General features: G+C 50.3%; 7 protein-coding genes across 7 annotated transcripts; 3 read left to right on the forward strand and 4 right to left on the reverse strand.

Moving 5' to 3' along the window:
- Window positions 1-227: 227 nt before the first annotated feature.
- K460DRAFT_299568 (NAD(P)-binding protein) lies at window positions 228-1,381 on the forward strand. The gene is made up of 2 exons (XM_040929802.1): window positions 228-403; window positions 471-1,381. The coding sequence occupies exons 1-2, from the start codon at window positions 305-307 to the stop codon at window positions 1,308-1,310; spliced, it is 939 nt and encodes a 312-aa protein (XP_040794524.1). The 5' UTR covers window positions 228-304; the 3' UTR covers window positions 1,311-1,381.
- A 1,087-nt stretch (window positions 1,382-2,468) lies between these two features.
- Window positions 2,469-4,163, reverse strand: K460DRAFT_299572 (cytochrome P450; the record flags this gene model as incomplete). The annotated part of the gene is made up of 3 exons (XM_040929803.1): window positions 2,469-3,448; window positions 3,502-4,057; window positions 4,107-4,163. 3 exons carry the CDS (start codon window positions 4,161-4,163, stop codon window positions 2,508-2,510), a joined length of 1,554 nt encoding a protein of 517 aa, XP_040794525.1. The 3' UTR covers window positions 2,469-2,507.
- A 451-nt stretch (window positions 4,164-4,614) lies between these two features.
- Window positions 4,615-5,894, reverse strand: K460DRAFT_362734 (carbohydrate esterase family 3 protein). The gene is made up of 3 exons (XM_040932694.1): window positions 5,773-5,894; window positions 4,972-5,590; window positions 4,615-4,921 (listed from the first exon to the last, which is right to left on the reverse strand). The coding sequence occupies exons 1-3, from the start codon at window positions 5,807-5,809 to the stop codon at window positions 4,831-4,833; spliced, it is 747 nt and encodes a 248-aa protein (XP_040794526.1). The 5' UTR covers window positions 5,810-5,894; the 3' UTR covers window positions 4,615-4,830.
- Window positions 5,895-6,041: 147 nt separating this feature from the next.
- On the reverse strand, window positions 6,042-7,887 carry K460DRAFT_299578 (uncharacterized protein). Its single transcript, XM_040929804.1, has 3 exons — window positions 7,195-7,887; window positions 6,412-7,148; window positions 6,042-6,356 (listed from the first exon to the last, which is right to left on the reverse strand). The coding sequence occupies exons 1-3, from the start codon at window positions 7,469-7,471 to the stop codon at window positions 6,213-6,215; spliced, it is 1,158 nt and encodes a 385-aa protein (XP_040794527.1). The 5' UTR covers window positions 7,472-7,887; the 3' UTR covers window positions 6,042-6,212.
- Window positions 7,888-8,318: 431 nt separating this feature from the next.
- K460DRAFT_413453 (uncharacterized protein) lies at window positions 8,319-9,365 on the reverse strand (the record flags this gene model as incomplete). Its single annotated transcript, XM_040937609.1, has 3 exons — window positions 8,319-9,038; window positions 9,124-9,219; window positions 9,273-9,365. 3 exons carry the CDS (start codon window positions 9,363-9,365, stop codon window positions 8,361-8,363), a joined length of 867 nt encoding a protein of 288 aa, XP_040794528.1. The 3' UTR covers window positions 8,319-8,360.
- Window positions 9,366-10,354: 989 nt separating this feature from the next.
- K460DRAFT_392132 (uncharacterized protein) lies at window positions 10,355-11,799 on the forward strand. Its single transcript, XM_040935866.1, has 3 exons — window positions 10,355-10,949; window positions 11,001-11,398; window positions 11,449-11,799. The coding sequence occupies exons 1-3, from the start codon at window positions 10,605-10,607 to the stop codon at window positions 11,507-11,509; spliced, it is 804 nt and encodes a 267-aa protein (XP_040794529.1). The 5' UTR covers window positions 10,355-10,604; the 3' UTR covers window positions 11,510-11,799.
- An 87-nt stretch (window positions 11,800-11,886) lies between these two features.
- K460DRAFT_362738 (uncharacterized protein) lies at window positions 11,887-13,211 on the forward strand. The gene is made up of 3 exons (XM_040932695.1): window positions 11,887-11,946; window positions 12,118-12,224; window positions 12,412-13,211. The coding sequence occupies exons 1-3, from the start codon at window positions 11,908-11,910 to the stop codon at window positions 12,884-12,886; spliced, it is 621 nt and encodes a 206-aa protein (XP_040794530.1). The 5' UTR covers window positions 11,887-11,907; the 3' UTR covers window positions 12,887-13,211.
- Window positions 13,212-13,983: the final 772 nt, after the last annotated feature.

Below are 13,983 nucleotides of genomic sequence, written 5' to 3' on the forward strand. Positions count from 1 at the left end.
GCTTCTAGCGACTAGTGCAACTACCGTGCTCTCTATCAAGATCCATGATTTCTAAGTGGGCTTTTATGCTAGATGATACTTGATTAATAATAATTGTTTAATAATGCCTATACTGACCCTGATTGACATGGAGTCGGATGCATCGTTCGCCTCTAGTGTGGACCCTGGACCTTATGTGGAGATGAGGTCATCGAGCTAACTTTTGATTTATAACCTCAGAACTTACTAGCAAAATAGGTGACTTGGGTTTTATAGGACGCCCTAATTCTGCTCCCAATATCTTTACAAGTATACAGAAGTAAACATGCTCGCCCTCACTAGCGCAACAGGGAAACTCGGCTCTGCCGTGCTCAACGCCATTCTCGATAATGCGCTCATCAATCCGACGGAACTCGTTGTATGCGTAAGTTTGTACATGGTGTAACTACCTCAAACCTGTAGTTCTCTACTAACATAAATCCCTCCTATAGACTTCGACAAGCCCTTCTAATGACCAATTCAACCATCTGCGCGACCAGGGTATTACCGTGCGCTACGCCAATTTCGACGAGCCCGACTCGCTCGCCCGTGCCTACACGGGATGCAATGCACTCTTTCTTGTCTCTACACCCCGCATAGCCATGGACTATAACAATGCGCCCCTTTGGTCTGGTCGCGAAGCGCACCACCGCGCTGCCATTGACGCCGCTGTTTCTGTGGGGGTTAAACACATTTACTACACGTCCCTTGCGTTTGCAAATCCCAGCAAAGCAGGCGTGATGAGGGCGCATATTCGAACTGAGAAGTACTTGAAAGAGCTGGAGGAGCAGGGGAAGGTCAAAGTAACGGTGTTAAGGGAGGGTCTGTATAATGAGAGTTGGCCATTGTATTTTGGGTATTATTTCGGTTTGAAAGAGGAGACGAGGAGAGAGGTGCTGGTTGCGGGCGATGGGCCCATAAGCTGGACTTCAATACCGGATATGGCGTACGGCACTGCAAAAGTACTTGCTGCGCCGAGTGAACAATGGGCAGGAAAGACCTTCTACCTCAGTCAGAAGCAGACGTGGAGGTTGAAGGACATTGCAGAGATCGTGAGCAAGGTGAAGGGTGAAGAAGTTAAGATTAAAGCGGTATCAAGGAAAGAGTATGAGGACTTCTATATCAACGAGAAGGGTATGGAAAAGCCGAGTGTGGAGTGGTGGAGTAGCACGTATGATGCGGTCGAGGACGGCGAGTGCGCGATTGATGATCCAACGCTGGAGACGCTGCTGAAAGAAGCCGGACGATCACCGGAGCCGCTTGAGGAGACGATTGAGACAATGTTACGATGATATCAGAAACCTGTACGAAAGTAAGTAATATTGCGAAGTGGAAAGAACACAAACATATTCACCTCCCCCCCATCGGCCCCGGCCATCTTTCCCCTTACCATCCCCTAGGCACTCGGTGACCCCCGCGGAGAATCATGCACATGTACCCCTTCCACAGCTACAGTTTGTCCAAAAGCTCCTTGCGCGCCATGCCTCATTCCTCTGCATGATCGGTGGTGCGATCTTGGATTTTAAGGTTGGCGTGCCTGGTGCGGCCGTTTTCTCAGGCTCCTTGCGATCTTGCTCATCGATATCATTATGCTGGGAAGGATCGGTGCGAGGAGATAATGAGGTCGTTATGCTGGTGGTACCCGCCTGTAGTTTATGAGACGACTGGTAGGTAAGGCCGTTTATGGCCATGGTGGAGCGTGGACTTTCGCGGTGCGATCGGATGTGTTTATGGTGGGTTCTGTGGCAATGGTTCATACGCCCGTAAAGAAAACAAGCTATAATGGTGCGCTTCCGCTTGCTCTGGTCAAGTGGTTCGTCCCAGATTACTTCTGGGGGCATATTGAATGGCGGTACCGACCCGTGGGTCTATGTGGATCCAATACTAAGAAACTAACGCACAGTTAGTGTCGTTTATTGAGGGATTTGTGTACAGGGATTGACCACAAGTCTCAATAAAGACAGGTAAGCTGCTTAACAGAGGTTAATAGCTAGATTGTATTCCCAAATTCAGATAGAGGGTTATCGTCGGGATTGCTAACCCACTGCAGAATCGTCATGATGTGACTTTGATTTCCGCCGGGTACTATTGGTTCAGTAACAGTGGCTGAGTTCCGGTGGTTCAGGTTGCAACACCGCCTCTAAGAGCTCTGACGGGTTTTAAACAACCTTATTCTCTTCTCGTGCCAAACATTACTGTTGTAGATGCGATGAGTACTCTTGTATGGTCATTCTGCTATGTTTACGCCTAGATATGCGCTTTTAGCTCGGGGGCAATGTCATAAGGGAGATGGCAATCTGCAGCTACCTGGGAGTTGTAGTATCAAACTGACTCGCAAAAGATGTAGGCCACGCAACTAGTCACATATCATCGGAGAGACTTCATGATGATCAATCTATAGGCCTACAACCCTCCGGCTCATTTATACATCCACTTAATCTCTTCAGCCGAATTTACAGTCCACTTACGTATCCTCACCCGTTATCCTTTCAGGAAGGTGTCTTCCTAATATCAGTCAATTTAACCATCAGCGGACTTTTCTCCCAAGTATTGAACGCTCGCAGCCCCTTGAACTCATCTTTAGGATTCCAGAGCGGCGCTCCATCTGCAAATTCGAGATCGAAGTTCCACAGCAGCGCTCCTAATATCAGCCTTAATTCAACATAAGTCAGATTCCTCCCAATGCATCCTCGTGGCCCTGTTGAGAAGGGCTGCGCAGCTTTCTTTACGTCGCCGCTGAACCTTGTCTTGGACTCTGGCGTATCAAGGAACCGTTCAGGGATGAAGGAATCGGGGTTTACAAAATTGGAGGCGGAATGTGCGGCACCCCAAGAGGAGACACAGACGCTTGTCCGCTCGGGAACAGCGTGTCCGTCGATCAAGGAGCCGCCCTTGGGTACAGTGCGCAGGAGGCCGATGGGTACGGGTGGGAAGATGCGTAAGCCTTCCTCGATGCAGGCGTTCATGTACGGCAACGAGCCTAGCACATCCATATTGATGTCTGCCTCCGTCTTGCAAGCTCCGCGCAGCTCGTCCTTCAGTTTCTTGAAAATCTCAGGGTTGCGAAGCAGGTAGTTCGTCAGTCCGCACAGTTCAGTAGCTGTAGTTTCGCTGCCTGCTACAATAAAAAGTGCAGCGTTCATAATGACTTCATCGTCGGAGACTTCATTCTTCTTCTCGCGCTGCTTGAGGATGTACCAGATAAAGTCGCGATGCTCGGTCTTGGTACTTAACCTTTTGACTGTTTTCTCAGTCGAGTTGCGTAGATGTCGGAAGCGGCGCTCGCGGACGACGGTCGGGATGCACCACATGAGGAACCTCTGTGTCAAGGAACCGGGCGGAGCGAACCTCCTGGTCGCTTGCTCGATGGCACCAGATTTGATGGCTTCGTAGATCAGGACAACCCAGCTTGCGGACTCGCCGCCTTCGCCTGGAGACGTGTTAGCCCACACTACTCAACGCTAAGCAATATGGAAGGCTTACCTTCACTCAAACACCCAAAAGGCTCGCCAAAGCTCAGGTCACCGATAATATCGAATGTGCAGAAATTGAACCAAGACACCATATTCGCCGCCTCGCCTCTATGCGCCATCTCTCGCAGCTTTCGCACAAACAGATCAACGTAGCCCCTCAAGATAGGCTCTTGCTCCAAAAGTGCTTGTTTCGAAAATGCGTGGGCCAAGGCTCTCCTCTGGCGGGCATGATGGATATCCGGAGCCATGGTCAGATTAGTCGCGCCGGGTATTGCTTCTACCGCACCTACGTGAATAGGGTCCTTGTCCATGTTGGCAAGTCCCACTCTGTGGCCGTAGATATCGTCCCAGGCTCTTGCTGTGTTGAAAGAGAGCTCATTAGGCATGACACGGACGACTGGGCCATAGCGATCATGTAGCACCTTGTAGTCGAAGGAAATGCGACCACGTAGCAGGGAGATAATGGATGGCACGGGTGAGATGCGCCATAATAGTGGTCCTGGAAATTTGGCGAGGGGGTGCAAAGTAAGGTTGTATACGGCTGTGAAGATGACATAAGATATAAACTGCAGTGTGTCAGTACATTGTCTGCTGGTTAGATGGGGGCAAACGAACAGCGACTGGAGTCCAGAAGGCAACTTGCCAGAGGCGTTCTTCATCAAAGAGACCCATTTTGAGGATTTCCAACGCTCGTTCTTGCGGACAAGAAATGATAATTGAGGTTAGAACGGTAGAAAGACAAGCAGCATAGCAGCTCAAATATACTTGTCCTAAGTGGTCCCTGTGACCATGACGCTACAGGCACTACAGCGCGATCGTACCGTCCATCTCCATCAGGATCGTGGCGGCAGATTTCGCCAAAGCATATCCGAATCTAGGTGTGCAGACCAGACATTAAAATTACAAAATCTTCTTCATATCAACACAGATGGTCAATTGGAACTACCTTTACATGCTGGAAATAGTGGAGATGTGGTCAGAATGTTCTTGAGCGTATGATGCTCAAATCGGCGTTCATGATGCGTAGTCACGTTGTTGAAGGTTGGACATCTCTGATGCCAATGGGGTGTAGCGTCAAACCCCGCATGTTGACCCCGCTAGTCGCGGATGAATGAGTCGTGTGGAGGAAAGCTAATGTCAAGCTTGAATCAAGCACATCCGTACTGGAGATGCTTCTTATGCTGGTAGCAAGTCAGACATCCCGCTTATTACACTCAGAGAGTAGTCGATATCTTTCGGCGTCTTCCACACAACTCAAAACGTTGAGAGAAGCCTGAATTGGTAGACAGACCAATTGAGAACTGTATTAAGCTAACAGCTCAAGCCATTCGAACGCGTTTCACACAGGCGGCGTGATGAGTCCTTCCTCGCTCGCCGCCTTGACGCCTTGAAACCAGACGTCCCCCATATGAGCATATCCAGCATCAGTCCTGCCTATCGTTAGCGCAATGCACTCAAGTCAAACAACCCATCGACTTACGGATGCAGTCCATCAACTAACTCATCCACCCCAACCACACTCTGATCTACAACCGTTACCTTGGACCCCTTCTTGACCCTCTCCTCCACCACACCGGGTATAGCCTCATTGAAGGCCTTCAAATTGCTCGCCGTCTGCACATTTGTCGCCTGTATAATCTTGGCCACGATAACAACAGCATCCGGACAGGCTTTCAACACGTCGTCAATCACGCTGGCCAAGCGCTTCGGTGCATCCGCCCAGGTCTCCGCTGTACTCTCGGGCCTGTTCAGATCATTAGTGCCAGCATGCAGCAGCACGACATTTGGCCTTAGCGCCAGCCCTGGACCCATCACATTGTGTATCTGACTGATTGTGAAGCCTGAGTGCCCTTCATTCTCGTTATTGAGCATGGAGCCGGAACGTTGGGTTCCGACGAAGTCTACATTATGATAGTTGGCTGCGAGGAGGTCGGAGAGCAGCTGCGTGCGATACCCATTGGTGCCATCCTGCTGATGTGCAGGCTGCCAACCCCAGGTTATCGAGTCGCCAAGGGGAAGAATGCGAAGGGGTATAGATGTGTTTGCCTGAGGGCAGTCATCGTGCGCCGCGTGGGGAAGGCTATGAATCAAGGGTAGAACTGTGAGAGTTTGTTAGCTGCTGAGCGATAGGTTTCTGTTAGTATGCCGATACGCACAGAGTGATATGAGGGTAATTGGCAGTGCCAGTCCACTCCTTAATTGTAAAAACATCCCTAGAGTTCGCGGTGCAGAAGCATGGAAGTGATCACGTCAGAATGTGTACGCAAGGAGACCGACCTACTTAAGCACACTACTGCCGCAAGGCCGACAAACTTCATTGCGGCCCTAAAGCGCGGGCCTCCTATATTTGGGGTTTCTCGAAATCATCAACGTGTGCTCTCATTCGTCGCAGTTGGGTTGCACCGCCAGCTCACGGTCCGGTGCTACTCCTGGGCTGTGAAGTTGTGATCTCCGACATCATGGCTACACAGCTAAAGGATCGCCCGGGGGCCTTGAACTATTCATAGACGAGGCTGGGGCTAAGCAACAAATTTGACGCTAGAACCACGCGATGGGGCTTGATTTCTGTGGAATGGGGCCATTCACGAGATCGCGAGGAGCTGGTAAAGATTGACCGCTAATAAGCGAACGGTGGGTTTAAGACTTTAGGAACCACGACCAGGCTGGCCCCCAATCTTGGACGCCTTGCACGCTGTCAAGCACGAAACGCTAAATTCCATCTCATGGAATCACTTTCGCCTTCCTCATACGGTCAAATGCAATCTTCCACGTCTCTGGCGTACGTATCTCCTCTGTATATCCAACCTTGTGCGAGGCCTCCATACTCATCTGGCGATCGAAGTCGAACATTGTCATGATAAAGTACTAGGAAATCAGCTAATGATCTGTAATCCCAGATGGGGATTGATTAAAAGCATACCTGGAATCCCGGATGTGTGATGTCGCTGTCCACGCTTCCCTTCTTGAGGCTATGCTTTGCCTCCAGAGCATCCCAGTCCTTTCTGTGCGCATCTATATACGCACCAGGCTGTGGTGAGTTCTCCTCGGGCCCGGTACCTTTCAAGCCAAAGTAATCGCAGATTACCGGCCACTTCCCGCTCCAGCTGTCTTCCTGTCCGCCAACGTTGAAGCTCTGCGATGCCGTCTTTTCAGGGTGCAAAGACGCGTGAATAGAGAAATGAGCGACCATGTCCTGCGGTGATTCGTTGTACTTGTTCACCCACGACTTCTCGTTTCCAGGGAATGGACATTTAGCGCCCTCGCCCTCGACGGATCGATATAGAGAGAGATACAAGGCGAGTGTCTGTGCGAGGCAGTATGCATTGTTGTTTGGTACGAAGCCAATAATATTGTCTGGTCGAATCTCGCACCAGCTCCAGCTCTTGCCCTTGGAAATGCGCTTTAAACAGTCGATCTGGTTGTAGTAGAAGAGCTGAGAAAGGTATGGCTCGGGGATAGGCGGAAGTGTTTCCTTTAGGGGTAGATCGTTTGCGAAAGGGAAGTTGTCCAGCATCTGGCACCCATAGATTTTAGTGCCTGTCGGAAGCAGGACGTATGAGAGCTTCGAGGAAAGGTGGTCGATTGCGGTGACGGCACGCTCCAGCATTGCCTCGTTGACTTTGCATTCTTGGTCGGGATCGTCTATTTGCTTGTATGCTGGTTTTGTCAGTGTAGCAGCGCATCGATAAACCTGCACTCTTACAATAGAAGTAAACCTGAGTTACGCTCTCGACGTCCTTGACCTTCTCTTTGATCTGATTCTCTAGCTCCTCTTGAGTTCCCTTTACAAGGTCAACTCCCGATACGATCTGTAGCCTCGGGTCGTCAGGCCAGAGAGCCATCTCCCTCGTCAACGGTCGGTTGACCATCGCTGTAACCCTAGAGAATGCATCCTTCGATGGATAGCCGTCGAGAATCGCGTTGACAATTGCCCAACCGGATATGCCAGACGCGCCGTAGATCAAAGCGTGATTGCCCATGACTGCGGTCCAGCTACCTTTACTTAGGATTTCAGCCAACAAGGAATAGTCGTCTGACAGAACGGATTAATACAGCTACGCGTCGAGGTAAATTCTGGGTTATATATGTTCAGAACTCCTCCATGTAGAAATAGCCCGACCTCTCGGTCGGGCTCCTTCATCCTTCCACGAACGTTAATTGTCTGGGTCAGAGCTGCGTCTGCTGATCAAAAGCAACTTAGCAATAGCTTTCTACTTGCCAATGCGGAGAACAATATCCAAACCGGTTCCTGACACTTCATCCCCGCACTATTGCCCCACCATGACTCGTGACGTGTTTTTGTTCTGGGCTAAACATCCGATTGTCATTGTGATGCGACATCCAGGTGACATTATTACGTCTCCTTGTATACGATAGGGAGCCTCATAACCGAGCAGTGAAATGTAGATGCTGTGAAACCCCGATGCGATAGGATCATTTGTACCTGCAGCAGGGTTAGCGCCGGTGGTAACAGTAAGCGATACACTTCGGGTTACCAACAACCACAGGAACGTCAGAGCGCTGTTGTCGATCCGACGATTGCAGCCGACTAAAAGTACTGTCCGATCATATACAAACACTAGGAGGATGGATTTGATTATGAGTTGCTCAGTAATATCTGTCAGGTTCTGATCCAACAGATATTGTGATCCCGCGACGACTGAACTCCGTCACCCAGTACTACTTTTCCAACCAGGCGCTTCCCGCCGTACGCAGCTAACACTGCCGGCTGAGAATTTACAGCGGCTGTAGTGATTCACACGGCAAGCAAGAGTACATAGAAGAATAAATACTACTGTGCACTACTATTGCTTTAATACAATACAGCCATGTAGAGGGAGTGTAACGCAATATCAGTATACTCGTGTCCTACTCGTCGTACTCTAGCAACGCACCCGGCTGCAGAAGAGATGGCTCATCGAGGTCAGCACACTTCTCCATGATTCTTCCCAACGTGCTACCTTTGAAGTAACGGGCTTCAAAGAATTCTATATCCTCCGGAGCGATCTTGTTTTTCCATACAGCATTTCCATGGACGTCAAGATAAAGGATCTTGACCAACCTTTCCCGCAATGCTTCTTCATCAAGTAGATATACGGCTTGCTTATCTTTACACGAAGCGTTGAAAAGAGGCATGAAAGATCTATTTTTAGGCCCGTATTCTCCCCACGAGAACTTGTCGTTCTCCGAATTAAATCTAAGGTAGGTACCAGCATCAGGGAGTAATGGCAGACGCAGGAATACTCGAGACCAGTCTTTGTCAGGGTTGCTGTAGAGGGCTTCGTCGTCAAGCAGAAGGAAACGATCAATATTTTCGGGATAACGAAGCCCTGCATTTCCCATCTCCTCGTATGCATTGCTTAGGTCTGATGCATAGCATGTGCGGATCCACACTGGTTCGTTGAGAATGCTCGCAGCATGTTGAGAGATATTGCGTTCTTTGATAGTCTGATGTGGAGCGAGGATGCGAATGATTTGTTGACGGGTTGGCAGGAATGACGCATTTGGATGAGGACTGGCTGATGGAAACCAAACTGCCCAATATGGCTGGAATAGATCACTGCGTTAGTTCATCTTTCTGCGTCCATACTCCAAGACTGTAACTACTTCGGATACGAGAAATCAGCCTTACACTGCGTTCGATACGACTCATGGATAGCCATTTTTCAGCGAGCTCATTCCATTGTTCCTGATCTTGCTGAACGGGCTTTGAGTAGTCCCAATTCTCCTATCACGGTCTTGTCAGCAAAGGTGAGTCAGGAGTGAGAACTCCTAGCCCACCACAACAAAGCGGTCAAACGGTAAACTGCCATATTCCGCCCCTGGGTTGAGTGTTTCCTTTTGATCCGCATGAGCGATTTGTTCAGAATCCATAGTTCTCAGTGATGTATGCAATCCTATCGAGGCCGAAGTTTTTTTAGACGATCGAGGTCGACCTGGAGGGTGGTCAAAATTCCCGAAGGATTGCGGCGCGGAGCCAAGCTTCCAGGTACCAGTTAGCTGTATAAGAAAAGTATACGTGGACCCGTTGTAGGTAAATGTTAGACTTTAACTATATCGTATTCGACCTAACAGTTACAGTTAGTGTGAATCACACTACTGCGGATTTATATTACGGCGCTGGGGGGTGTTACTGGATCGCTAAGAATGCTGTGTGTAGCCTTGTTATTAGCTCCCGAAAGATGACACCGGCTGATTTCATGAATAGAACCCTACTGTTCTCAGTGACTGCTCCAATATGTGGGCCGAAACCAATGTCTGCGTTGGGTGTTTGCTGGCGCTTCTGACTACATCGAGGCCAACTGCGACTACACACGTCCAAAGTGGCATCTAGACACCCCAACCTACTCAACCGGGCATGGGTACTGACTGTTAAACGTCCCATTGGGTAGGCAAAGGCGTGGTCTATTCGCAGATAACGATTTCTGGAAGAGCAGCCTCGTTGACTTTGCGAAGTGGAGCGCCATATTACTTCCGTAGATTGGCGATAGCTCAACACAGGACTGGGGCGTAGGCGCAGTTTGATTTATTTTTCCAAGTAGAACTCCAGCGTAGATGCAGAATGTAGAGATAAGTGGGCTAAGACTCACGTTTGCATATGCATCTTGATATAGGGGTATTATACTAGACTCACGTCAAGATTGTGGACTGAATGTCCGCCTTAGCTATAGCGCCCGATGGCTGTGCTACAACTGCCAAACATGAACAAAAAGAGAAAATATTCTGATAGGACGAAGGAAGAACGATGTCAGACTCGAACAAGAGCGAGTGAACATGAACAGGTGGAGCTAAGCGCTGGCCCAAGCTCCAAGCAATCAATTTCGCGGGAGTTGGGCCGCCAAGCACGACGAAGTGATCCATGCCGCTACTAACCTCCATCCCTATCCTGCTTGTCTGGTGCTATCTTCAACATCCATCTTCGAACTTCATAACACGTTTGTCCCAACTGTAGACACGTGCCGTTTTCATCCGTCGCTCTTTCGAAACCCGCTCCCTCTGACGTGCAGTCTCCCCCACATTTCGCGATCGCTCCGTGGACCCTGTTTACATCATCAGGCAGCCGGCCCATACCAACTTTCAACCCACAACACTCCGTCCTTACACATCACCACAATGCGCTTTGCATCAACACTTCTTCTCGCCCTTCCGGCGCTAGCTCTCGCGGAAGAGCAGATCCCTCTGCTCGAAAAGGTCAAGGGTTTCTTCAACAAGGCTACTGCTGCTGTGTCCTCGGCAATTCCTGCTGCCCCATCTGCACCTATCAATGCGGCAGCAAACAAGGCAGCCGCAAAGGCAGCGGAAGCTATCCAGCACCCCCTCACTCTAGAGAACTGGAAAGAGGTCTTGACCGTTGACCCCACGGCCAGCACGCCCACGACACAGGAGTGGTTGATCTTCGTCACTGGTGGTAACTCGACATGTTTTGGCTTCTGTGGCAACGCGACCAAGGCGTGGAACGTACGTACTAGGCTCAGGCGATTCAAAAGCACCAAACTGACCTGGCACTAGGCATCTCTTCCAATCATCGCCGCAAAGCCCAATGCGCCGAAATTCGCTTACCTTGACTGCGAGACCGAGAACATTCTCTGCAACGCGTGGTCCGTCGGCGCGCCCTCGCTTTACTACTTCCAGATCCCCAAGCCTCTGGCTGATCAGTCCGCGCCCGTTCCCACCGTCCGCTACAGGCCCTTGAACCGCACTTCCACCACGACCGAGACATTCAAGACCCTCATTGTTGATAACGAGATTCTAAAGGTCGAGCCATATGAGGGCCTCTTCCATCCTTTCAACGGTCTGCTTCAGCAGTACAACTTGGCTATTCCGTACGGTTATGCTACTTGGGGCTTCTCGAAGATGCCATCGTGGCTGCCAATGATCTTGATTTCGTTCGCTAGCAGGTCTTTCATGTAAGTCGACTGTCACGCAACCCCAAAGCAGCTTTCTGACAGTATTCTAGGGGCAAGCGTATGGGCGGGCCCACTCCTCCACCGCAGGGTGCCGCACGACCAGCCCAGTAAATCACTCCGGTACCGCTTCTTGCTGGTTTCGGCTAGGGATAGAAACGGCGCTGTTATTCGCTTGCAATCTTATAAAGTTGCTCATAGGGTTTGGTCACCATATATCAGTTTGTAATTCGAACGTTTGTTCTGGACGGTGTACGGCTGCTCTACAACGGCAACTGGGATGAAGAAAGGATGCTGATCTGGGATGAGCGGCTTAATGTGGTGCAAGATATATAGGGAGGCGTCAGCAAAATCATTCCACAACCTTTTTGAATCCCATTCCCCAAATCAAAACGTCTAACACGAATTATGCTCTGTGATATGCGCCAAGGCGAAAGCGCGCTAAGCTGAATGTCAAAACCTCAAGACGGTTGAGCTCCGCAACGCCAACTGCAAGTCACATCACCGCAGCCATGGTTCACATATTAAAGCGTATGCGCAAACTACACGAGGTAAATGAGAAACGCGCCAATGTTCAGTGTAGACATTGAGGAAAGCTAACAGCTCTACAGAAGGTACGAATCGCTCCTCCGCAGACACCTCCGAGACCACCGCCGGCGCGCCCTGACCCTCTACTGGCTTCCTGAAGGAAATTGATGTGTTGCTAACCCTTGGAAATATAGTTGCTATGGATCAGATGTGGGCCAGGCGCACTCATACTACCAAAGGAGGTGTCGAAGATCAGTATGGAGTTTAGTGCCAAGTTATACGGAGGACATCGAGGAGCGAGGTACGCATTCAATTCTCATACATTCGGCCTTGCACAAAAGAAGAGCAGCAACCGGTTTCTTTCTATATGAAGCAATTACAAGCGTCGAACGAACGCTCTGCACTGTGCAAGCCGGCAGAGGATCACCACGCTCGCTCGCACACTGGCTCCCTTACTGGCATACTTCCATACTTACCCATTTACGCAGGAAATTCTGGCGCGAAATGCTCCCCCGAATAAAATACCGCAACCCCTCCATCCCCATCGAAATAACCCGACACAACGACCCAGACGGCCCCTCCCTCCTCCACATCTACACCGCGACAAAAACTCAACCAACACAATCCTCCACCGACTCACCCACCGCCCAACAACCCGCCACCCCGCCTCCATCCGGCACCCCGAACGCCCGCAACACCCTGACGCCAGACACGTCGAAGCCAACGCACACGATCGATATACGCGATCAGCAGGAGTCTGAGATTCTCGATGCACTTGTTGCGCGCACGGGCGCAGAGCAGATTCAGCCGACTGAGCTGGAGCTGCAGGAGTTGAAGGAGATTGAGGAGTTCAAGGAACGGAGTGAGAAGGATCGGGTTGAGGTTAGGGAGAAGTTGCTCAAGGAGAGGAGGGAGGCGGAGATGCTCAAGTTGGCTAGGGGGGAGCTGCCGACTGCGAATTAGGACGCTGGGCTCAACTTTTTCTTGGGTTATTCTTGAGAGAGGGAGGACGAGGGGAGAAGAAAATGCCGCTGTAAATGGCCTTGCTTGGGTTTGTAAGACTAGATAGAGTACATGGGATGTTGTCTGAGAGGTAATCTGCATAAGCATGTTCACGATGTGGCTTGGAAGAAACTGTAGGAATTACGTGTATCGATTTTTCTCTCAAACGGCAGGTAGCGACATCGGGTGAGCTGCACGCCCACCTACTAATGACTACCAAGTATCCGTATGCCGTATTCGCGTACCTGCACAACACATGCAGCTTCGTTTAGAAAGCCACGCTCGCCTGAGGCAAAACTGGTATATTCATGCCATGTACCTCGCACCTCGTACATGACACGCTAGTCTAGCCCAGCACAATCACACATATGTTTCACAGAGTGCCGTTCTCCGCGCAGTGCACTGACTGTGCAACCCGTGATGACAGCCGTGTTTTTGTCAAACATGTTTACCATGTTCTTCCCGCCTAGTTTCATAACCAGTGCACAATGAACAGCGGATATCGTGTAAAATTAAAAGAAGAAGAAAAGGCTACAGTGGGGACGGGATGAGGGAAAGGCGCAACGCTTGCTTGATTGATCAGCTTGTAAATTGCAGTGCATCGCGCTGGCATCAATACGAGGAATATGCGCGAAGAGAAACATGGTATGTTTACTTTTGGAAGTACATATTCGGAAGGGAAGTGGGCCATGTATCGGTTAGCGAAACGTCGGGTGCTTTGTGGAACGTAGTAAATGACTGTGACACGTGCTGGCAATATCTTACCATGCGTGCTATCTCGATGATCGTGCGGATGTCGCGTGTGTGCCCGGTGCGAATGGCAGGTTGATGCTAGAGAGAATAGCTGTTGAGAAGACGGTCACTGATGTCGTAGTGTTGTGAAAAACGGGTGATGCGGCTACACGGCGTACAGTGGCCAAGCATGATGCGCATATATCGTACGACTTGGGCATTGCGCAGGACCCAAGTCTAGTACGCGAGTGTCTTACGGCTCCAATGCATGGTTCAATCAATGCTGCCACAGTCACCCGGCGTGCGTGGACACGAAAGTATGCTGT

Source organism: Cucurbitaria berberidis (genome assembly GCF_010015615.1).
Source record: "Cucurbitaria berberidis CBS 394.84 unplaced genomic scaffold K460scaffold_1, whole genome shotgun sequence".
Lineage (NCBI taxonomy): Eukaryota > Fungi > Ascomycota > Dothideomycetes > Pleosporales > Cucurbitariaceae > Cucurbitaria > Cucurbitaria berberidis.

What these genes read in the sequence shown, in the direction of transcription:
- K460DRAFT_392132 (XM_040935866.1), top strand. Translation starts at nt 10,605, where the DNA reads ATGCGCTTTGCATCAACACTTCTTCTCGCCCTTCCGGCGCTAGCTCTC. An exon ending in ACGCGACCAAGGCGTGGAAC is followed by an intron (nt 10,950 to 11,000) that starts GTACGTACTAGG and finishes ACCTGGCACTAG; the next exon opens with GCATCTCTTCCAATCATCGC. An exon ending in TTCGCTAGCAGGTCTTTCAT is followed by an intron (nt 11,399 to 11,448) that starts GTAAGTCGACTG and finishes ACAGTATTCTAG; the next exon opens with GGGCAAGCGTATGGGCGGGC.
- K460DRAFT_362734 (XM_040932694.1), bottom strand. Translation starts at nt 5,809, where the DNA reads ATGAAGTTTGTCGGCCTTGCGGCAGTAGTGTGCTTAA. An exon ending in TGCGGCAGTAGTGTGCTTAA is followed by an intron (nt 5,591 to 5,772) that starts GTAGGTCGGTCT and finishes AAACTCTCACAG; the next exon opens with TTCTACCCTTGATTCATAGC. An exon ending in TTAGTTGATGGACTGCATCC is followed by an intron (nt 4,922 to 4,971) that starts GTAAGTCGATGG and finishes AACGATAGGCAG; the next exon opens with GACTGATGCTGGATATGCTC.
- K460DRAFT_299578 (XM_040929804.1), bottom strand. Translation starts at nt 7,471, where the DNA reads ATGGGCAATCACGCTTTGATCTACGGCGCGTCTGGCATATCCGGTTGG. An exon ending in AACTCAGGTTTACTTCTATT is followed by an intron (nt 7,149 to 7,194) that starts GTAAGAGTGCAG and finishes TGACAAAACCAG; the next exon opens with CATACAAGCAAATAGACGAT. An exon ending in TCACACATCCGGGATTCCAG is followed by an intron (nt 6,357 to 6,411) that starts GTATGCTTTTAA and finishes CTGATTTCCTAG; the next exon opens with TACTTTATCATGACAATGTT.
- K460DRAFT_362738 (XM_040932695.1), top strand. Translation starts at nt 11,908, where the DNA reads ATGGTTCACATATTAAAGCGTATGCGCAAACTACACGAG. An exon ending in GTATGCGCAAACTACACGAG is followed by an intron (nt 11,947 to 12,117) that starts GTAAATGAGAAA and finishes TTGGAAATATAG; the next exon opens with TTGCTATGGATCAGATGTGG. An exon ending in GGAGGACATCGAGGAGCGAG is followed by an intron (nt 12,225 to 12,411) that starts GTACGCATTCAA and finishes CCATTTACGCAG; the next exon opens with GAAATTCTGGCGCGAAATGC.
- K460DRAFT_299568 (XM_040929802.1), top strand. Translation starts at nt 305, where the DNA reads ATGCTCGCCCTCACTAGCGCAACAGGGAAACTCGGCTCTGCCGTGCTC. An exon ending in CGACGGAACTCGTTGTATGC is followed by an intron (nt 404 to 470) that starts GTAAGTTTGTAC and finishes TCCCTCCTATAG; the next exon opens with ACTTCGACAAGCCCTTCTAA.